Below are 25215 nucleotides of genomic sequence, written 5' to 3'. Positions count from 1 at the left end.
GGGGACAGAAGGACTTCACAGTTACAGCACCAGTTACACATACTAGTGGATTTCAAACTGCTGTCAGACCGCATGCTGTGTCCAACTCCCTCCTAAGTTCAACTTGTGATGATGTCACATGAAAATGAATCATTGGATTGCAAGTTAAAATTGGTGGACAGAATCTTTTTCAATGTACAACATTGACAGTATATAAATACTGCAGACAACAACGCCTCTGAACGTAGCTCACAGCAGCCTCACTGCACCCACTGCCTCGCTACAGCTGAGCTGGATCGAGCGCACCTGACCACTGCTGAATGTGACATCAGTCCCTCCACAGAGGACAGTGATCTTCACGTGACCTCAACAGACATAACAGACATCCCCACAACTGAAAACAATGCTCTGTGCGCCGGTATGGGGACAGTGTTGCTGACAACACATACAGTTTGGCGTCATTGTGAGGAATTGCTGCCCACTGTGTGACTGCCCAAAACTGGTGCACAGTCTGCGAGAGATGCATAGCATCACGAAGACCATTAAAGTTGCTTTACTTTATGTCATGTCAATGAAAAGTCTTCCACTCCACCATCACCACATGGTAGCAGACACTACACCTTTGGTCACATCAATCAACAATATTTCCTCATTGACATGGGATCTGACATGAGTACCTCACCTCCTGATCTACCTTCAGCATTGAGTGCCATTCCTGCCATACAGATCTGTGCGGTGAATTACTTTTTCCACCCCCATCCACAGGGCTTAGTCTCACACCCTGGATCTCAGTGTTGGTGAACTGTTTACATGGAGCTTCATTAACACAGGGGTCAGAGATCCGGTGCTGGGCATAGACTTCTTTCGTCATTTTCAACAGTGACCAGACCTGGCCCGCAGTACTCTGATCCATCAGGACAGTGGCCACTTTATTACTGATGTCTTTGGTTATGACACTCCAGTACCATGGCGCACCTCTGTCACATCTCTACTGGACAACACTCAATGTTGCAGCTCGACTGTCAAATGCCAATAATATATACAAGAATGCATCGCATACCCCATCGAACTGCAACAAGTTCAACGGCTTTACAGGATGGACATGATGCTATATGTTGCACAATCCTAGGGGTGTTGGAGGAACTTAGTGCCACACAATGCTACCTAGATGGTTGTGAGATGCGTCATTCACTCGTGCCCATTCAAGACAATTCCACCATAACATCTCCCCTCGATCTCACCATGATAATGGCATCCTTCCCAGTAGCATTTGAGTCTACACAGCCTCCACACACAATCAAATTCAACGATGTGCTTCCTGCTCTTGTGTACCCCACTGAAACTGTGAGTCTTTGTATGCCCTCCTGCATTTATGGGTGTTATTTATGCAGGGTACTATCTGCAGTGGAATGTTCCACAAGATCACTACTGAACTAGCTGCACACTGCCAAAGTGGCAGTTGAGAGTCTTTTGTTGGCTGGGATTGTGAGGCCGTCTGCTGGTTTGAAGCTTCTCCCATTAAGATGGTGCCCCAAGAAGACAGGAGAGTGAGAATATGCGAATACTCTAGAGTTCTTATCGCCTGTCAATCATTGTCAGGCAATATCAAACAGACATGACTTCATCAACAACCTTGCTGGCACTTTAGTTTGCACTATATTGGACTGTAAGGAGGCACTCTTGTAGTGTGGAAGACATTCACAAAACTGTGAGTATCACATCTTTTAGTTTACAAAAATGTTTATGTCTGCCACATGGCCTCAGGAATGTGGCTCAGACCCAGCAGTGATTTATTGACAGTGTTATGTTCAAACTCCCTTTTTGATACACCTACCTGGATGACATTCTCGTCTTCTCTCCTACCCAGGAATTGTGGGAAATGCATCTTAAATAAGTTTTCATCGTGAGAGGTGCCAACAGTGTAGTAATTAATGATGACAAATGCCAACTTTGGCAGCCTCAAGTTGTCTCTCTCAGACACATTGTCACTGCAGCAGGTATTCATCCTACACCACACTGAACTGACCTCATCTGCCAACTACCCCCACCTCAGGATTTCCACAAGCTATACCATTTCCTTGTGAAGATTAATTTCTATCATCACTATCACCATATCCATCTTAACGCCACCTTTGAGGCACCACTCACAGAAGTTCTCATGGGCAAGAATACTGCTGGCCAACCTAAGCTAGAGTGAACCCTCACATACAGTACACGTTTAAGTAAATAAAAAACTGTCTTGTGCAAGCCAATGTTGGGACACCCACTTCCACATGCTCAATTCATGATTAATAGTGATGTTAGTGACTTCACTACTGGAGCAGTTCTGCTACAAGAAATAGCAGGCATACAAGAGTCACTCTAGTTTTTTTTTTAATGTAAATGATCACTTTATAGTTCAAGTGGTTGGTATATGACCATGAACTGTTGGCAGTGTACAAAGTGGTTCATCAGTTGAAAGGAAATGTGGAAAGCAGATCACTCATCATCTACTCCAATCAACAACCTTGGGTGAAATCAATCCATAGTCCTTTTAAGGATACGTGCCTTCGACAGTTCTGATTCCTCAGTTATATAGCACAGTTCATGACCGATTTTAGACATCTGCACGGTGCAGGAAACATTGCCATGGATTATCTGTTGTTCATCAACATCCTCTCTGTGCAAGTTGACTCTGGCAAAACTACAGAGACACCAGCCGCATGGATTAATTTCACAATACCATAACCAACTTATGGCTGGAATGATGCTCAATTCTGGGCACAGCTAAACAACTCTTGTTTGATGTTTTGCAAAATTGTGCTTGGCCACTTGTAATCAAGCTGCTGTGGAAGTTCATCTTCAAACAGCTTCACAACTCCTCACATCCTAGCATATGCTTGATAACATGACATCTCACAGAATGCTCTGTGTGGCCCAATGTAAAAAAGCATTGCAGAGAGTAGACCCTTGCGTGCATAGCCTGTAAATGGAGTGAAGTGGGATGTCATGCACAGTGGCCACTTGGTCAGGTCAAGATACCAAAAGCATTGTTTCAAAATGTACCCTTTGACCTGCTAGGGCCACTGCCTAACTCTGAGTGCTACCAATTCATTCTCTTGGTCATTGACTGTCTACCCTTAGAGCAGGGGTGAGCATTAATTTTGGCTCAGGGCCACTTTGTGGAAGCAGGGGTTAGTGGAAGGCCACACTTTTTAAAATGGTTGCATGCATTAGTTAACTTTGCGTTTCAGAAAATACATAAATTGTTATATAAAAATTCTGTCTGTTTTGGTGGGCCACACAAAAGCCAATAGCAGGCCGCAAGTTGCTTTTGGCTGCTATTAGCCCATACCTGACTTGGAAACATCTCTGCAGAATCAATGATCAGGGCTCTCGTTGATACTTGTATCTCCCATTTCGGTTGCCTGGCTTCTCTAACCACCGATCAAGGTTGGCAGAAGCACTTGCTCTACTGGCAGACTACATACTCCATGCACTGCTGATATCATCTACAGATCTGCCCATTTTCACCGACATGTCAAACAGGACACAGCTGCACAGCCCTCTGAGAACCTTCATCCACAAGGCACTGACCAACTGAGATTTTGTCATGCTTCGCAATGATACCATTTGGTCAGCACTCCAGCCACCATAAAAATCACTCACAAGGTTCTTTAATGTGGTTTCCACACATTTTACATTCTGCTTCATTGCAGTCCTACGATGGTCACGATCAATCAGCTGAAGCCAGCTTGGAACTTAACATGACAACACTTCAATTAATGATGCAGTGCCTGCATCAAACCATTCAGCCTCACCTGTGGCTGCACAACTGTATGCCATGACTGCCAACCCCTCCACATCCAGTGTCTTCGAAGGGCCCCTGAATGTCCAATGCTTTCTGCCAGATGTTCTACACATCCATCTAGTTGACAACTTGCTGGTGGTTGAGGGGTGGCAAGCTGAATGAAAATTCAAGAATGGATTTATTGCCTGTCAATTCTCACATTGTTACAACCTACCTAACGATGGGGATGCAGATGCCATCACATCATGCCTATCGTCTGATGGTTTCCTCACATTAATGGACACCATGCCAGATCACTTCTACTTCAGTTGACCCAGATGCTTATAATCATCCCTATTACAGTCATCCCCATCACCCTCACTGCACTTCCAGAAAACCATATGTCTGCCATGACTTGGGGGAGGTATCCTTGCGCCATGACTTGGGGGAGGTATCCTTGCAATGGTGGTTCATGGGTACCTGTATTACTATTAATTACTATTAGTGGGGGATGGAGAAGGGAGGCGGGGAGCTCTGTGGGGATGCCACAAAAGAGGAACCTTGTGACGATCAATTCTGTCTTCACCTGCTAGTATGTCCTTGTAAGGTGGACTCATTTTGCTCTATGGCTGCCAAGCAGTGTGATGTACTTTTGTATTTACGCCATAAGTTAAACGAAAATGTTCTAACCAGCACCATGTCTTTACTAATTGAAAGATTCTACAAACCATTTAGCACTTCTTGCAGATAAAGAGTTTGTTGTGCAACCCTCACACCATGTGAGTGCATTTGCAAATTCTAGTTGAGAAAGCTGTATGGTGTTTCAATGCATACAGCAGCTTGCTTCTTAACCCTCAAAAACTAAGGGTAAGAAGGTTTTAAATGCCACATAGAACTCATCTTTTCTATTAATTGGCTTAAATAGTTTAACCAATGTATATTGTGAATATATGCATCTTGGCATATAAAATGACAATTTTAACATTTGATTCTTAATATGATGATGGCAGTTGGGAAATTAAATATATCTTTGTGTAGCTTTGCAATATATTATCTAAAGTGTAATACATTTGAAAAGTCATAATATTTTGACCACATTCATTTCATTTCTGTGATAGACAAATAGTACTTAGAACATTCATCTCTTTTACATTTGTGCAAACAATTTATGAGACCCTTAATTATGAAAAAAGCTTTTAACTTGAAATATATAGAATTTCAATGATGTTGGCACTAAGTTGTGTTTTAACAAGCTCATGTTCACTGGCAGTTTATTTTCAGGAAGCAAATAGACTTCTTTCTGAGGCTTTACCTGAAGAATTTTACAATAGTGTAATGGAAATTGTGGTGTACTTCATGGAATCATTTGGAAGTCCAGTTCATTTTAACTATGGCCCACGCCATGAAATGTCATTTGGATTGTTTCTGTGCTGCCTCATCAGGATTGGAGCACTTACCGCAAAAGATCAAGAGGGAATAATTACTGTTGTGTTTGTCAGGTATGTTACAAGAGATCATTACTTTATTGTAATATAAAAAGAAATCATTCTTCTGCTAGTAGACACATAAATTTGTTACAAAAATATGAAGTGTGGACAATTTTGTAATATATCTTATTGTAATTATTGTTGTTATAGTACTGATTTTTCTGTACACTGAACATGAAGATAGACAAAATAACAAAAAATATGGACAACAGGGAATATAATCCCTTTCCATCTTTACAGTGGAAAATAGAAAGAAGGAAATGAAGCCAAATAAATAAATTCTTCATTTACAAAACAAGAATGCAAGAAGACAAGAAACTCATCAAAGACAAAAAAAAAAAGGCCTTCTTTATTGGAAGAAGGACACATAAATCATGGAAATGTGGCAAAAACTTAGGTTCCTTCATAAACAGAAAGAATGAAAAATCAAAGAACACATAGTATATCTGTCTCCAATACTACACCCATTATGGTATCTGACAGGTTGAGAGAAGGAAAGCCAATTGTAACAACAAACTCTTGTAATACCATGAGACTTGTTGCAACTGACCAATAGTTACAGCACATTCTCTCTTGCACGGTCAGTTAATGAGGACTCTGTACTGTGTGATTCTCTCCTGGACTGTGATTTGGACTTTGTTGTTACCTACCAGTGCTGCTTTGTTAGCACATGTACTTGCTGGCAGTAGCTTTAAACCACTTAGGACTGGTGCCCTCATTGTAATAACACCCTGTATATGGGTATGCCAGGTTCCTTGTGAAATAGGAGCAGTACTGTGCTGGGCCCGAGCCAGTATTTTCTGGATAAAAGGTATTAGATAGGAAGAAAAAAAGTTCAGAATTATCTACGAAAATCTGACCACAAGAATTCTGTCCTGTCATCTCAAATCACAATAGAAGTTGAGAACAATTGGCTGCTTGAAACTCAAAGAAATTCTTAGGTAATTAACATCACTGGTGACATTATATGTGATAGATTTGCATTCAGAACACTTGTCATGAATCATCAATTTACACATAAACTGAAGACTGGAACCCAAAGAACCTGGACACAAGAGTGGAAGAGGACTTTCAGAAAAGAAGATTAAAGACATTTTAGTACAGGAAGAAAGCAAAATAATCAACAAAATAATGTTAAGCCCATTCTCAATTGGGCATAAATCCTATAAAAACTGATACTATTAAAAAAGTCAAAGGTAAATAAAAGTTATCAGGAGTAACATAAGAGAGTATGTGAACAAAGGACAACTTATGTGAATTAAGGACAACACATAGATAATTTATGCAAGGTATTATCTATATATAATTTCATTATTCGTGTGACAAACAAAAAGTACTGATCGCAAATTACTGTTACGTCATATACCCTCAATTCTCGTATTCATTTCGCTAGCTAGTAATTAAACAAGTAAAACACCTAAGAAGAATACTTAAAGATAAAATAGAGCCTCTTCTGTTGAATTTCTAAGGTACTCCTGATAATTCTTGTGTGTTTTTTTATTTTTTATTTTATTTTATTTCTTTATTTATTTAAGATTGTGAAAATGGATACTCTACACACACACACACACACACACACACACACACACACACACACACACACACACACACAAAGTGTTATGACTCATTGTTATGTGCTGTAACTGAGACAACTACTTCACTAATGATCTGTCACTCCGATGTCATTTGTGATAACTTTTACCAAGGACTGTAAGAAAGCTCACATCTATTCAACCTACTACAAATTGAAATAACTGCTTTTTAAAGAACTCTTCCGTATTTTCTTGCTCTCCTACAACAGCTATAACATCTGCGAACAGATCTCCTATTAATCAGAACATCATCTCCAATATGAATCACAGAGCAGAGCAGAAGAGAATGACCTTCCTCTTAAGCTACTCTAAACTGTCTCTGTGCATTGTCATTGTAGGCATGCCTCTTGCTTTCCGCCTTCCAAAACAGTGCTGAGCTGCAATGCCAAAGCCTAAGTGACCCCTCCGTAGTAGATGGAGATGCCTAGTCACTATTATACCTTTGTGCTGTTACGTGCTCGCACATACCACTCCGACTCTGTACGTTGATAAAACCAGGGCACACACAGTGGAAGATTGTCTACAGGCTAACTACATAAACATTGTTTCTACATAGACATCTATCATCTGAGTGCAAAGAAGAGGTGGAACATCATGTCACGCCATTACAATGATCACAGTTTAGGTCTCTTAAGATGGAATTCAGTTTTATCCCTTCACAATACAAAACTTGTGCATTTGTATTTCTTACTTCAGTCTTTTCAATGTGTGATTACTAGGTTCTACAATGATTGCCTTTCCCTTTTGATTATGTCTTTATCACATATCAGTGCTTACTTATCTAAAAAAAGTGTCCTTTTGGTGCTTCATTTCTTTATCCTTCCTCCTTTTCTTATATTACTGTTGCCATTCAACTATTCATAATTAATTGCTAGATTTTCATAGATGAAGAGAACTCATAAAGGTTTATCTTATTTGACAAGGATTTATCATTATTTCATTACTTTGACTCAAAGTTTATTTGCACCTGATAGTTTGTAAATCATCATCTACAACAGTACAAGATTCTCAAATTTTTTGAGACAGAAAAGATTTATGTCTTTAATTATCATAAGGTGTAATGTACTGACATTTTAATCTACACAACTTTCCACTGTCTCAAACCCCAGATATGTGACAACTGAACGTTTATAGAAAATGAATATTCATAAAACCAATCATCACCCAGGTTGGTCTAATTGTTTTGGACTATTTTGCAGAATACTTCATTAGCGTGATTAGCAGTCACATTAAAGTTTGCTACCTTAGTAAGAACTATGTTTACACCTGATACTATTTGTGATGTTGATCTCCCTCTCCTTACCCCTCTACAGAAAAGGAATGGTACAGGTCATTCCCTTCCTAGATTCACATGTCCAAGGATTAGGCCATCCCTTCTCTGAATTCATATATCCTTCCTCTCTCACATATCTTCATAAAATTGGGTCCACCACATACACACATCAAAAAAAGTTTTGCATCACCCTAGTTCCAAGAACTCCTGAAGATAGAAGTTGACTGTGGATATTGTATCACAGACATAGTCCCTTTGACTGTTCAGAGATGTCACTAAAGCCGTCCTTGCAAGAGCAGCGCCTACTAAATGGAGGGGGTCTGGCAGCCAATCAGTTCCAGTCATTCCAGCAGGAAGTAGGTACAAAACTCGTATTGTCTGTAGTTAAACCATGCCTAGATGGTCAATACCGCAGTTTGATCATGTCCGCATTGTTACTTTGTGCCAGGAATGGCTCTCAACAAGGGAAGCGGCCAGGTGTCTCGGAGTGAACCAAAGCATTGTTGTTCAGACACGGAGGAGATACAGAGAGACAGGTACTGTTGATGACAGGCCTCGCTCAGGCCACCCAAGGGCTACCACTGCAGTGGATGACCACTACCTATGGATTACGGCTCAGAGGAACCCTGACAGCAACGCCACCATGTTGACTAATGCTTTTTGTGCAGCCTCAGGATGTCATGCTATGATTCAAACTGTGTGCAATAGGATGCATGATGCGCAACTTCACTCCCGACATCCATGGCAAGGTTTCTTTGCAACCACAACACCATGCAGCATGGTACAAATGGGCCCAACAACATGCCGAATGGACCGCTCAGGATTGGCATCATGTTCTCTTTACTGATGAGTGTTGCATAGGCCTTCAACCAGACAATTGGGGGAGACATGTTTGAAGGGCAACCTGGTCAGGCTGAAAACGCTTTAGACACACTGTCCAGTGAGTGCAGCAAGGTGGAGTTTCCCTGCTGTTTTGGGGTGGCATTACGTGAGACCGACATACACCGCTGGTGGTAATGGAAGGCACCATAATGGCTGTACGATACATGAATGCCATCCTCTGACTGGCAGTGCAACCATATCGGCAGCATCGAGGCATTCATCTTCGTGGACTACAATTCGCGCCCCATCATGCACATCTTGTGAATGACTTCCTTCAGGATTATGACAGAGAGCGGCCAGCATGTTCTCCAGAGATGAAGCCTATCAAACATGCCTGGGATAGATTGAAAAGGCCTGTTTATGGACAACGTGTCCCACCAACCACTCTGAGGGATCTATGCTGAATTGCCGTTGAGAAGTGGGACAATCTGGACCAACAGTGCCTTGATGAACTTGTGGATAGTATGCCACAATGAATACAGGCATGCATCAATGCAAGAGGACGTGCTACTGTGTATTAGAGGTTCTGGAACTCTCGGAGAACAGAGGTGATGCAAAACTTTTTTTGATGTGTGTATCAAAAATCTGAGCTTATAGGGGCAGCTTAAGACCCTTAGCTTTTTAACTTTCAATGATGAAGTCTCTCCATGTCCAAATGACTTTACCTGGCTATTTCAGATTGGTGGTTCTTGACTTCTTCCCGATATTCTTACACATGATGTCAAAGGATATTCACTCCTGGTTTATTTTTGTTATTAGGTTATTATTTTTATATTTTTGGATCATCAGAGTGGTCACATTATGTTCTAGTGGAGCCTAGGTGGACACATAATAGCTACAAGAAGAAGTGGCTTTGGAACATACTCTCTTTTTCACTTCTTTACACCAATACCCTCTATGTATATGATAAGGTAGCTTCTCACTTTCTGCTGAAAATACTTCTACATTTGCTGTTAATCACTATTCCATCTCTCTTAATAATTGTAAAATACAAAATCTTTATTTAATAGCTCTTTAATTCTTCATTCTTAAGGGGAGCCGGAGGTGGTCAAATCCAAAACTCACACACACATATCAATCATATATGCCTTTCTGAAATTACGTTGAACATCGCGAATACCCGCCCTTACCGAGCGATGATGGGATTAGTTGGCGACAGAGAGCTGAAAGAGAATTTGTCCAGCAACGGCGGGATCTGCCAAAGAGCGAACCCCACCTATGATTTTTTTTTTTTTGCTACCGAAAATTAATTGGAACATTCCTCTTTAATGTAGACTTTGAATTATTGTTCTACTCGCCCTAGAAGTGGAGTTATTACCATTTTCCTCCACGCATGGAGAGGAAATGGGCGGCTGCTGAATGCATCTAACACCCTCTCGTGACTTCCTGGCGAACTGCTTGGGATTTTCTCGGCCTGTTACTCATACAGCACCTTATGTTACGCATACAGCGAGTGTGCAAGGGTTGGCTACATTGTCTTCTGTGACAAATGAAGCGCTAAGAGCGCGAAACATAATCCCTTTGCTGTTTACCGTTTCGAATTAGTTCAGTGTTGCGCCTGTTGTTGGTAGTATTATACTTCTTGTGTAAAGCGTTGTTCTGGTTACGATGCCACGTTTTAGTAACCGTGTATATAAGAAGAGGAAGAATGTAGGGAAAAGAAAATTAACACTAATACCAAGTTGCGATACTACAATTACTGAAACAGTGCGTTCTTCTGCTAAGCAACACATGGACGGCCATAGCCCTGTGACATCTTCTAGCAAATACTACCTTGGGGATGGTGACTCCAAAGGTTTCAAGACTATAGAGGAACTGAAACCATAAGGAAATGAATTTGTAGTTGAAAATTTGGAATGCATTGGGCATGTGCAAAAGCATATGGGTGCACGGCTTCGAAGGCTCAAACAAACTTTGGGTGCAAGTAATCTCAGTGATGGAAAGACAATAGGAGGGAGAGGCAGGCTTACTGATGAGGTGATTGAACGTCTACAGAGATACTATGGGTATGCTATAAGGCAAAATACTAGTAATGTTAGTGACATGCGAAAAGCGTGTGGGCATTGTTCCTTCATACTGCCTCTTGCAATGAATACCCTCAACACAGCCTGTGCCCAAAAGATTCCTGGTGCAAATATAATGCAAAAAAGGACTATGGTCACAAACATGGTTTGCGAGCAGCTGTGATAAATGCAATAAAACCTATTTTTCATGACTTAGCACAGCCAGAATTGTTACACAAATGTCTACACGGAAGGACGCAGAATCCTAATGAGAGCGTAAACAATTTGATTTGGAAAGTGATTCCTAAAAGGGTGTTTGTAAGCATAAAAACACTGCACTTTGGCATTTATGATGCAATAGCAACCTACAACCAAGGGAACAGTGTGAAGTGTGAAGTTCTGAAGGCATTAGGATTTACAGCTGTGGTGAACACTGTACGAGCACTAAGAAATATTGACAGAGAAAGGATAAGAGGAGCAGAAAGAAGAGAAAGGCATATGAAGTATGATGGAACAACAGGCCAGAAAAGAAGACAGAAGAGGACGCTTTTGGAGGATGAAGAAGAAGACCCTGATAATCCATCCTATAGTGCAGGAATGTATTGAGAAACTTTGATAGCCATTTCCCGTAAATTAGAATTTTTCGAATATAAGGAACATTTTCTCAAAATCCACTCAAGCTAGAGAGATGAAATTTTTATACAGCACTCCTAGTGGTCAAACTTACATTGTAACACAGCCATTTGGCAATATGTTCAGTAGTTTCATTTCAGTTTAATTATAAAGCAATTATTTGTAAAAAAAATTTGGGTCATTAATAAAAAAAATAATTAGAAGGAAACTAGAAAAGATACTCCAAAATCCCTCTGTCATAACTGCAATACTAAACCACTCTATATGTAAAAAAAATTCAAATTTTTCTATTTGGTAGTTTATTCATAAATGTTCCTCAAACTTAGTGATTTTAACATGGGCAGCATAGGCGCCTCTGGCTCCCCTTACGTTAAAAGGCATAATATATCCATAATTATTGCATTTTTATTATATTCACACACACTTCTCAGAGATAACATGAGTTTTTGAGATTAATTTCCCTCCTCATCCGTTAAAAAAGTTATTAACACTCAGTGCTCTTTTGCAAGTGACAGCATCCATTTGCATTTAGCATTAAACCCCCCCCAACCCCATAGTCCATAGACTTGCATGTTCCACTGTTTCCTTTTCAATGATACGTTAGCTTGTTACAATCTCTTTTAAGGATGAGTATTAGCTTCCATCCTTTGCACTGCCTCCCCCTCTCCATTTATCTGACATTGCTAACATATACTACAGTCCACAACAGCAAAGATTTGTTAGCTTATCATGCGTCTGAAACACAATTGTCTACGTCAGTATGTCATATACAGGGTGTTACAAAAAGGTACGGCCAAACTTTCAGGAAACATTCCCCACACACAAATAAAGAAAAGATGTTATGTGGACATGTATCCGGAAACACTTAATTTCCATGTTAGAGCTCATTTTAGTTTCTTCCACCTACGCTCAATGGAGCACGTTATCATGATTTCATACGGGATACTCTACCTGTGCTGCTAGACATGTGCCTTTACAAGTACGACACAACATGTGGTTCATGCACGATGGAGCTCCTACACATTTCAGACGAAGTATGCGTACGCTTCTCAACAACAGATTCGGTGACTGATGGATTGGTAGAGGCGGACTAATTCCATGGCCTCCACGCTCTCCTGACCTCAACCCTCTTGACTTTCATTTATGGGGGCATTTGAAAGCTCTTGTCTACGCAACCCCGGTACCAAATGTAGAGACTCTTCGTGCTCGTATTGTGGACGGCTGTGATACAATACGCCATTCTCCAGGGCTGCATCATCGCATCAGGGATTCCATGCGACGGAGGGTGGATGCATGTATCCTCACTAATGGAGGACATTTTGAACATTTCCTGTAACAAAGTGTTTGAAGTCATGCTGGTACGTTCTGTTGCTGTGTGTTTCCATTCCATGATTAATCTGATTTGAAGAGAAGTAATAAAATGAGCTCTAACATGGAAAGTAAGCATTTCAGGACACATGTCCACATAACATATTTTCTTTCTTTGTGTGTGAGGAATGTTTCCTGAAAGTTTGGCCGTACCTTTTTGTAAAACCCTGTATTTATTACCCTGGGTTACTTGAATTGTCTTATGACTTTATCTACAAAAACAAGATGTAATCAACACAATGTGGTGGTGATCAAAGATGAGTTTTAGCAGTAGAAACATATGAATCTGGACAGACAGTAGGAAATATTAGAATAAGTGTGTTAGGACTGAAGAAATAAAGAATACAGATCCCACTCCACACCCCAAGGTACTCTGCTTGATGGGTTCTTCACTGAGATGCTAGAGGATGAAGCGTGGTCGGCATGCCCTACAGAATGGACATGTCTTGGTTTCTCCTGTACAGGGACCTAACTACACTCCTATGAGCAGCTAATAGAGACTGGTAACAACACACCAGTCGTCAGTAGTAATTAGTCTTGTCATCATCAGTCTTTAAATCAGTGGTCACTCACCAGTACAAGTCCTATTCATAATTTCTATTGCTGATAGACCTGCAGACGTATGGGGTAATTTATTCAGTATAGTCTGGTACTCAGGAATGAATTTAGCTGATGTAGTATGTTTGTTACCTTGCCACAGTGGTAACACTGGTTCCCATCAGATCACAGAAGTTAAGCACTGTCAGGCTTGGTTAGTACTTGGACGGGTGACCATCCAGTCTGCCAAGTGCTGTTGGCAAGTGAGGTGCACTCAGACCTTTCGAGGCCAATTGAGGAGCTACTTGACTGAGAAGTAGCGGCTCCGATCATGAAAACTGGTATGGCCAGGAGAGTGGTGTGCTGACCACATGCCCCTCCATATCCACATCTAGTGATGCCTATTGACTGAGGATGACACGGTGGTTAGTTGGTATCGTTGGGCCTTCTGAGGCCTGTCCAGAGTTTACTTTAGTTTAGTTTTTAATTAGTATGTTTGTTGGAACAGTAAGTTCTTTATAGACATCCAATTTTCTTCATTATGTGTTCACAAGAATTTGATAGCAGATGATATTTTGAGATGGCTATATGTTTTACACCTTTCCATGGCAAAAATTCCTAGAAGTTATTATTTGTAACTAGTGATGTGTTATCAGTAAGGAGAATACAAGGCTTGCCTACATCTCTAAAATAGCATGCATTGCCTTGTTTAATGTAGTAAAGTTTACTGTACTTAGACCAACACTGTAGAAGTACCAAGATATAAGTTGCTCCTCCTTGACCCCACAGTAACTATTCAAAGACCGAGCGAGGTGGCGCAGTGGCTAGCACACTGGACTCGCATTTGGGAGGACGACGGTTCAATCCTGCGTCCGGCCATCCTGATTTAGGTTTTCCGTGATTTCCCTAAATCGCTCCAGGCAAATGCCGGGATGGTTCCTTTGAAAGGGCACGGCCGGCTTCCTTCCCTAATCCATTGAGACCGATGACCTCGCTGTCTGGTCTCCTCCCCCAAACAATCCAATCCAATCCAACTATTCAAAAAAAACCAGCAGCAACAAATCAAGTAATCCTTTTGGTGTTATTGGATATAACTTACATATTAGATGGCTGTTATGATCTTTAGCCATTGACATACCTCACAGGAGAACAGTAAGTTTACTTCTTTCCTGCTTAAGTTCTTAAAGTAATAAAATTTATTCATGTGCTTAATGCAATGGGAAAACCATATTAGATCTTCTTCCACACTCTGAGGTATGCATTATTTCCAACTAAATATGGCATTGTTTAATATCCAGAATAAAATACCATTAATAGCTGCCCATAATTCCTGCCTCGTCTGGTAACATTCTTGCATGTGTGCATTGCTGAAATTTGATGCTGAAATATTCATCCATTCTTGCTGTATCCTTGAATCAAGGGTCCTTACCTCATTATTGGTGATAATTGAAGTTAAAAAATTAATCACAAAAATGACACCAGGTCTCTCAGTACGTTTCATGTCATTTGTACCTAAAGGTAATTTTGATAGTGGAGCAGGAACTTGGTTCAGAGAACGCTTTATGTATTTCTATTTGGAATTCTTGTAAAGACAATGCCCACTTCATTAGATGGTTAGGTAGTAGTCTACTTTCCACCAGGAATGCTAGTGCTTGATGGTCATTAGAGATAACTATCTTTGATCCCCAAATTGACATTTGGAATATTTATATATTGCAAACAATAGCTTATTACTCCTTCTCTGTGGATGTGTAATTTAATTCATGCTTGTTGAAGCTGCTTCTTGTCAAAGCGGTAGTCTTATTTTCACCAATTTCCAATTCTCCTGAAATAATTCTGCCATGGCACCATATTCTGACGCACCTGTTCCTAACTTATATGCCTCATGTTACACACTTCACTTCACATTCATTAGTGCTTCTTTAATATTCTTAAATGCTTCTGCTGCCCCTTCATCACATAAATATTTAGTTCTTACAAAAGGTGGCCATGATGTTGGGATCACGGATTTACTTCAAACTTTGTAAGCATTTAGTGGGCCATTATAGCAACATAGTGTGCAAGTAGTAAGATGCACTAGTCTGGCAATTCTGAAAAAATCACAAGAGAAGTTTTACACTTCTGTCATACAACTGATGTATCTGTGCATAGGTGTTGGATATTTATGTTCATGTTGGTCAAGTAGTTAGCATTCAAGCATCATAAGACAAACGTGTATGAGACAATGTTTTGACTCCCACACATACCTTCATTTTTGCAGTACAAGAATAAATTCTGTGATATTCAAAAAAATTATACCTGCACTATTCATTCTTGCTAGATTAGCTACATTGTACCACAGGTTAACTGCCGAATGGGGCCGCCTGCTTGAAGCATCGAGGTGCAAAGTAGTTACACATACCTTACCAGACTGCATGTATAAGAGATTTCACAAATCATGACAGGCATACATTTTCAGGAAAACTCCATGCGTTTCTTCATTTGCTTGTCAATAGCTAGAAATATGTTTGTTCTAGTAATTAAATTTAATTAAAAATATTAAGTAGTCAAATGACTAAATTCACTAAACCTTCATGCAAATAAACGTGTTTTTCTTTTCTTTTTTTTAATTATAATACCTCTCAAATGCCATGTAAATTAAATAATATGACCAGTAATAAAAAATTATAGATTAAAAATTAAGTTTGAATGGGAGTTGAAAAATTGTCTGATACTTGCACGCCTTATGAAGCTCAAATGCTAACCATTTGACCACTGTGAACTGTAATTTACTGCACCTACATACAAATACATCTGTAAGATGAATCACACGTAAAACTTCTCTTGCAAATTTCTCGGAATTGCCAGAGTATTGCATCTTACTACTTGCACATTATGGTGTTTTAATGACCTACTAAAGGTGTACAAAGTTTGAAGTAAACCTATGATCCCAATGTTGAGGCCTCCACTTGTTAGTTTTAATAATGATAACAGTCATGTATCATTCATTGCTTGACCTTGCACTTATCAACGATAAAATCAAGCTAATCTGATAACAAGTGTAACTGTTTTATATTCTGAGGTTGTTGCCAGTCATTTATGGCTCTTATTCTTTCCAGATCCATTTAAATTCCATGTATCCCTACCAGATGTCATAAGAACTTTAATTCCTTCCTGTCAAAATGAGACTTTGCTAATTAATAGTAATATCTTTTTCATAAAACTTTTGTAAAGTTTTTCGTAGTAAATTGTGATGCTCTTTGCATGTTTTAGATACTAATAAGATGTCTTCTACATATGTAATTAGTTACTGCAATAATTCTTTCACCAAAGCTTCAGCGGATGCTCAGAAAAATACTGAAACTGAAATATTTAAGCCAAAAGGTAGAACTTTAAATTGATATGACTTTCCATCAAACAAAAAAGCTGGATAAAGTTTCAGATTTTCATGTAATTTTACTTATGAGTAATCCATTGTCAGAAGCATTGAACTGAAATATTTGGCTTGTTCCAACCTAGCAAGCAATTCACTGATGCACATACGTAGGTCTATCTGTTTCGGTCTCTATGTGAATTTTTAGGATATGTGCATCTATAAGACCATGTGCTTTCTGCCTGTGAATTTTTTTAACAACTAGCAACAGATTGTTATACTCACTTATGCTATGACCAATAGCTTGATTTTCTATCATTTTATTTATTTTTTCTTGTACTGCAGCTTGTAACCTTAAAGGTATAGGGTTTACAATAGAAAGAACTCTTATCCCTTATTTTAAACTGAAAAATGTAATTATCTATTATTCCCGTTTATCAGAGAATACTGAACTATATTTCCATAGAATGTTGTATAGCTCTTTTTTCTGCTCCTCCCTGAAGAGGATAGATTCATAATCTTGACTATATATTTGTTGTTATCATCTGCATACGGCTTGTAGGTTCTTCCTGGCTCATTAGTCTCACATTTACAATTAAATGTATATTGTTGACCAATGTGTCTTGTTTACTCAACACTGGATTCACCTCAAAAGGTACTGCTGTTTTCGATAACACTAACTCTGCTTTAAAATCTAAAGCCACTTTATACTTCAATAAACAGTCTACACCAAATAATATTTGTAAATTAGCATTTGTTACTATCAATAAATTTAGCATAAATTGGCAGTTTCCTATACTTTTAGATACATGTGTTTCTTGTTTAATTAATTACCTTTACTTCCAGTAATCATTCTAAGAACTCATGCCTGAGTCTATGAAAATATCTACTTTCTTTCCATATAGTTCCCTAACTACTACGGGTTTTGGTCGGTTTGTTTAACTCAATTACCTAATTTTCATCTAGTAACCTTTCTTGTACATGTATTTTATATGTAAAGGCTATAAACTTTTCTGTATATAGGCCTATGACTCTATTATCACATCTTGGATTCTGGCCCTCTTCCCAGGATGTTCCATGTTTTCCATTATAATAACAGGATAATTCCCTTTTAGCACCCCTTTATAGGCCACAGATGTATTCATAGGTATTACATTACCCATATCATTGTTGGTTGCATTTTGTGCAAACACTTGCAACTGTGTGTGTTATTCCTTCTCCACTGTCCTGAGTGACTTTGGCTATTACTTCTATTACTCACACTACATAAATCAGATTCTCTCTTTCTTGCAGAACTGTTGGGAAAGTGTTTACCTTCTGTATTAGTATTGTCCTGGTTCTCTTCTTGGATATTTTAATTACATTATTTACTGTATTTTATTGACTGTAAAACACTACGCTATGAAAATAAAAGTTGCCACTCACCATATACTGAGTCACAGATAGGCACAACAAAAAGACCATCACAGGATAAGCTTTTGGCCAACAAGGCCTTTGTCAGAAATAGATGACACACACACACACACACACACACACACACACACACACACACACACACAAACAAAACTCACACACCTGACTGCAATCTCCGCCAGCTGAAGCCACACTGCAATCAGCAGCAGCAGTGCGTGATGGGAGTTGCTTCTGGGTGGGGGTAAGGAGGAGGCTGGGGTGGAGAGAGGGAGGAATAGCAGGGTAGGGGTGAGGGACTGTGAACTGCTGCTGGGGAGCTTGCAGGGACGATGTGGAGATAGGGTATGGCAGCTAGGTGCAGTTGGGAGGATAGATAGAAGGCTGGGGGGGTATCAGAAAAGGGGAGAAGTAAAAAGAATGGGTGCGTTGGTGGAATTAGGGCTGTGTAGTGCTGGAATGGGAACAGGGAAGGTGCTGGCTGCGTGATGACAATGACTAACGAAGGTTGAGGCCAGGAGGGTTAGAAGAACATAGGATATATTGCAGGGAGAGTTCCCACCTGTACAATTCAGAAAAGCTGGTGTTAATGGGAAGGATCGATATGGCACAGGCTGTGAAGCAGTTGTTGAAATGGAGGATGTCATGTTGTGCAGCATGCTCGCCAGCAGGGTGGTCCACTTGTTTGGTGGTCCACTTGTTTTATGGCCACAGTTTGTCGGTGTCCATTCATGCAGACAGACAGATTGTTGGTTGTTATTCCCACATAGATCGTAGCATGGTGGTTGCAGCTTAGCTTGTAGATCACATGACTGGTTTCACAGGTTGCCCTGCCTTTGATGGGATAGGTGATGTTTGTGACCAGTCTGGAGTAGGTGGTGGTGGGAGGATGTATGGGACAGGTGTTTCATCTAGGTCTGTTACAGGGATATGAGCCATGTGGTAAAGGGTTAGGAGCAGGGGTTGTGTAGGGATGGATGAGTATATTGTGTAGGTTCGGATGATGGCAGAATATCACTGTGGGAGGGGTGGGAAGGATAGTGGGCAGGACATTTCTCATTTCAGGGCATGACGAGAGGTAGTTGACACCCGCAGGGGTAATTCAGTTGCTCCAGTCCTGGGTGGTACTGAGTTACAAGAGGAATGCTCCCATGTGGCTGGACAGTGAGTCTTTAGGAGGTGGCGGGACACTGGAATGATAAGGCATGGAAGATTTGCTTTTGTACAAGGTTGAGAGGATAGTTACAGTCTGCGAAGGCCTCAGTGAGACCCGCGGTATATTTCGACAGAGACTGCTCATTACTGCAGAAGCATGACCACGGGTGGCTAGGCAGTATGGTAGGGACTTCTTAGTATGGAACAGGTGGCAGCTGTTAAAGTGGAGGTATTGCAGGTGGTTAGTGGGTTTGATATGGACAAAGGTACAGATGAAGCCATCTTTGAGGTGGAGGTCAACATCTATAAAGGTTGCTTGTTGGGTTGAGTAGGACCAGGTGAAGCAAATGAGGGAGAAGCTGTTGAGGTAGTGGAGGAATGTGGATAGTATGTCCTCACCCTTGATCCAGATCACAAAGATGTCATCAATGAATCTGAACCAGGTGAGGGGTTTACGATTCTGGACGTTTAGGAAGGATTCCTCTAGATGGCCCATGAAGAGGTTGGCATAGTACGGTGCCATGCGGATGCCCATAGACATACCCTGGATTTGTTGTAGGTAATGCCTTCAAAGAAGTAATTGTGGGTGAAATATAGTTGGTTGTGGTGACTACGAAGGAGGTTGTTGGTTTGTAATCCATTGGGCATTGGGTAAGGTCATGGGCATTAGAGATGTTAGTGTACAGTGAGGTGGCATCAATAGTGATGAGCAGGGCACTGTGTGGTAAAGGGACAGGAACTGTTCATGGAGTTGATGGAGGAAATGGTTGGTATCTTTTATAGGAGGGTAGGTTCCAGGTAATAGGCTTAAGTTGTTGGTATATGAGAGCAGAGATTCTCTCAGTGGATCACAGTAACCAACCACAATTGTGTGTCCTGGGTCGTTGGGTTTATGTACTTTAGGAAGCATGTAGAAGATAGGAGTGCGGGGAGTGGTAGGGGTGAGCAGAGAGATGGACTCCTGGGAGAGGTTCTGGGATGGGCCTAAGGATTTGAGGAGAGAGTGGAGATCCTGCTGGATTTCTGGAATGGAGTCACTGTGTGGCAAGCTTTGTAGGTAGATGTATCTGACAGCTGGCGGAGTCCTTCTACCAGGTAATCCTTGCGGTTCAAAACAACAGAGGTGGAGCCTTTGTCCACATGTGGCATTGTAACACTGGAATCAGTTTTTAGATGGTGGACTGCGGTTGTTTCTGCAGATGTGAGGTTAGTTTGCATGCTGAGGGATTTGAGGAATGATGGTGAGGCAAGGTTTGAGGTTAAGAAATTCTGGAAAGTTAACAAGGAGTGATTTGGAGGCAGTAGGTGTGGACCACAGTTGGATGGAGGAGAGAACTGAGTCAGGCAGGGTTCAACATTGGTCTTTGTTGAGTCTGAATGGTAGGGTTGGTGACAAAAAGGTGTTTCCACTGTAGGGACCAGGAAAAGGGGAGAAGGTCTTTAACAAGTTGTGCATGATTGAATTTGGGAGTGGGGCAAAATGTGAGGCCTTTGGAAAGGACTGATGTTTCTGTGGAGCTAAGGCTGCTGGGGGAAAGGTTCATGACTGTATTTTGAGTCTGTTTAGGTTCTGGATTCTGTGTGGTGGTGGGAGGGAGTTTTGGAGGGTGGAGAAAATGTAGTAGGTCTGCGAGACAGAGTTTGTCAGCTATCAGAGGACATGGGGGAGGTTTGGAAGTTGTTGTAGAGGTTGTGGACAGTGGTACTCCAAAGCAGAAGTTGGAAGTGAGCAGGGTGGAGAGTTTTTTGAGGTGGCCTTCACCTACACCAGCCCGGTCACAAACATCACCTATCCCATCAAAGGCAGGGCTGTCTGTGAAACCAGTCATGTGATCTACAAGCTAAGCTCCAACCACTGTGCTGCATTCTATGTGGGCACAACAGCCAACAAGCTGTCTGTCCACATGAATGGCCACCAACAAACTGTGGCCAAGAAACAAGTGGACCACCCCATTGCTGAGCAAGCTACCCAACATGACACCCCGCATTTCAGTGACTGCTTCACAGCCTATGCCATATGGATCCTTCACACCAATGCCAGCTTTTCTGAATTGTGCAGGTGGGAACTCTCCCTGCAATATATCCTGTTTTCCCATAATCCTCCTGGCCTCAGCCTTTGTAAGCCATTGTTGTTACCCATCCAGCTCCTTCCCTCTTCCCATTCTAGCACTATACAGCTCTCATTCTACCAATGCACCCATTCTTTTTTACTTCTCTCCTTTTCCACTACCCCCCCCCCCCCCCCCACCTCTTGCCTTCCCTGCCCTCTGTCTAACCTCCCAACTATCTACCCTGCCCTCCGTCTAACCTCCCAACTGCACCTAGCTGCCCTACCTTCTCTACACATCATCCCTGCATGCTCCCCTCCTCCTTACCCCCACCCAGATGCCCCTTCCATCATGCACTGCTGCTTACAATGTGGCTACAGCTGCCAGAGACTGCAGTCGTGTGTGTGAGTTGTGTTTGTGTGAGTGAGTGTCTGTGTTCTGTGACAGTCTTTTTGTTGTACCTATCTGCAACTCAGCATCTCCACATCTCCACTATATGGGAGTGGCTACTTTCCTTTTCATAATATTGTTACATTCCATCCTGGATATTCCATTGTTTGGTTTTTGCTGTGACCTATAAGATGCACCTTAATTTTTAAGCAGATTTAAAAAAATAACATTTTACCATTTTTATTATTTGTAAAGCCAGTTTAGTTTATAAAACCAAACTGACCTTTAAAATATCTGAAAATCAACATATTAACTTTCCTCCTCTTCTTCTTCTTGTTCCTCTTCACCGTCAGTGTTGCCCTCTTCATATATAAGATTGTCTTCACTTCCACCAAGAGCATAATTTATGCTGCAGTTCTTTAAAGATTTAACAGTAATGTCTTCTCTCACTCTAGATAACTGATTTATCCACTGAAACACCAGTTTGACTGTTGGTAATTTTGAAGTTCCCTTCTGCATGAATTCATGTTGGGTTTCATCCATCATCCATATGTTCCATTCCTCTCTTGTACACACTTTAAATGGTTTATTTTTCATGACATCAAGAAGTTGCATTGTGAAGTAAGTTCTCCTGGAATAACAGCAAGCTCTATATTTCCCTGTCTCAAATTCTCTTTCACAGAATTTTTCAAATGACTACCAAACTGATCTAGCACAAGAAGTGACTTCTTCTTTAATAATGCACCTTTCCTTCTCTTCCATACACTGTTAATCCATAATTTCATACTAGCTTCATCCATTCAAACCTTGTTATGTATGCGCGCAATGGCACCTGGAAATTAACTAACATCTAGACCACAGTCCAGATCTAATCCTAAATGACCAGACACAGCTCACCACTTCCCCTTTCCTAAACTTCATATAATCATCTCTGATGTTCATTACTTCTCACTCTGTCTGTACCTACATATTCCCATTTTCCTGTACTTGCTAAGTTCTATTATTTTATTGAAGTTGTCTGTGTATTCCATATAGACTGTAGTTCCAATTGTTAAGGCTCTCTTTTAACTGGTACTTGTATTAATGTCCATGTTTAATACCTCTTGTAGTTGTTTCATCAAATACTGTTTATATTTTACTTGGTTCATTTATTTAATGCACACTGTTGCATAGCCACAGTTTTGAATATAACGTTAATGTTTTTCCTGTTTGCTTCTTTTGTATTTGTGTATTGTTCAGCCTTTTTATCTTTTTAAAAGTGCAGTACCACAACACTCTGAAACATTGCATTCCCTGTATGTTCTCCCAAAATCCTCCATTTTCCTGCATTTATTAATTTATTTATTTCTGTTTTTCTATTTGATATTGCTTAAGTTCCTTATGTATTCTGCAGTTACATCGATAATTTTTTTCTTCTTTTAATTGATTTGTGTATCACTCTCCATGTTTTATACCTCCTGAAGTAGCCTTGTCAAGCAATAATTTTATTTTATTTTATTATTTTTGTTTATTAATAGAAACTGCTATGTAGGCATGCTGTTCCTATTTTGTGTTAAAGTTTTTCCTGTTGTGGCGACTATTGACTCTACGAGTGATATATCTCCACCATAGCAGGCTCTCTGACCCATGCGGACTTATTGTGCGCCGCCATATTGCATTCCATTCTGTTGTGTGCTGCCGACTGTATAAGACGTTGTAAATATTCTCGCATAATAAAGTTGTATTAATGCATGTTGGTGTGTTATTTAATGATCGTTGCCGCTCCGCATATCAGGAATAACCACATTGGTGACCCCAATCTGTTTTAATTCAATTCGCAAGTGCTATTAACAGTGATTTGCATTGTGCTACAAACAATGTTTCAACAACCATTCAGTCCCTGTGATGCACTCCACAACCTAGCTCACCCAGGCATCAAAGCCTCCACCAGATTGGTCACGGAAAGGTACGTCTGGCCCGGTGTTAAACATGATTGTAGGATGTGGGCTCGCGCCTGCATCCCGTGTCAGAGAGCTAAAGTGGGCCACCAAGCACTTCCTCTGCCAGGCACTTTCGACATACCTAAAGGACGTCTACGACATGCCCATATTGATATTGTAGGTCCCCTCCCTCCCTCCAAGGGCTTTCGATATATCCTGTCTGTTATTGATAGGGTCACTAGATGGGTCGAGGCAGTCCCTCTGGAAGATATTTCGGCTGAGTCTGTGGCTCGGGCCTTCGTTGCCACTTGGATTTCCTGATTCGGAAGCCCTGCCTCACTGACCACCAACCAAGGTAGGCAGTTTGAATCACAGCTGTTCGCGTCCCTCTGTTCGTACTGTGGCGTCGCAAAGTTTCCCAAAACCGCTTATCACCCCAAGGCCAATGGAGTTGTGGAGCGCTGGCACCGCATGCTTAAAGCCGCACTTATGTGCCATGGTGGCCTGTGGTCTGACGCTCTCCCCTGGGTTTTGTTAGGCCTCCGCACCACGTACAAAGAGGACTTGCAAGCCTCCCTCATCGAGATCCTTTACGGGGAGCCTCTGGTTTTACCAGCCGAATTCGTCGAGGATACGCCGCTACCAAGCTCTTCCGAGCTCCCAGCACTCGTCGAGAGTGTCCGAGGGCACATCGCGCTCATCAAACCTCCCTTGCCCTCTGCCCACTGTAGGCCTTGTGTGTTCATGCATGAGGAACTGGCCACATGTGAATTTATCATGTTACATGACGACACAGTACAGACAACCCTGCAGCCCCCTACACTGGTCTATTTAAAGTCCTGTCCCGAGGTCCTTCCACATTGTCGATACTTAACAACGGCAAACCAGTAACTGTTTCACTCAACCGGGTGAAACCTGCGTGGACCTTGCAGGAGCACTCTGCAAGTGACCCCAACGTACACGACACCTGCCCTCCTTCCCAGGAATCCCATCATGATTTGGACGGGCCCACCACCCCTCCTCCCCTTCCTCCCCCCTTGCAGCCTACATCACGGGCCAGACGACCCGTGTTTCCACCCCGTTGGCACAGTGATTGTGTCCTAGCTTCAGTCGAACTTGCTACACCTACTCCCAAGTGTTGTGCGTGTGATTTCACCATGGACAAGTGCTTTTGTGACCATCAAGTGTCCCACCCCTACCGGGCTGGCACAGGACTTGACGCACCACCGTGCTCCGCACTGCAAGGGGCAGGCTCTGTGGCGACTATCGACTCTACGAGTGATATATCTCCGCCATAGCAGGTTCTCTGACCCATGCGGACTTATTGTGCGCTGCCATATTGCATTCCATTCTGTTGTGTGCTGCCGACTGTATAAGATGTTGTAAATATTCTCGCATAATAAAGCTGTATTAATGCA

General features: G+C 41.3%; 1 protein-coding gene across 1 annotated transcript in view; it reads left to right on the top strand.

Annotated features, from left to right (window-relative positions):
* LOC126484551 (serine/threonine-protein phosphatase 2A activator-like) overlaps window positions 1-25215 on the top strand; it is a 340077-nt gene that overhangs the window by 166637 nt on the left and 148225 nt on the right. The window contains exon 4 of the mRNA XM_050108109.1: window positions 5030-5247. Coding sequence (XP_049964066.1) covers window positions 5030-5247 — 218 coding nt within the window. The remainder of the gene's footprint in view (window positions 1-5029; window positions 5248-25215) is intronic.

The sequence above is a fragment of the Schistocerca serialis genome, chromosome 6, assembly GCF_023864345.2.
Source record: "Schistocerca serialis cubense isolate TAMUIC-IGC-003099 chromosome 6, iqSchSeri2.2, whole genome shotgun sequence".
Taxonomy (NCBI): Eukaryota; Metazoa; Arthropoda; class Insecta; order Orthoptera; family Acrididae; genus Schistocerca; species Schistocerca serialis.
Note: the sequence above shows the minus strand (reverse complement) of the source record. Positions and strands in the feature narration are given on the sequence as shown.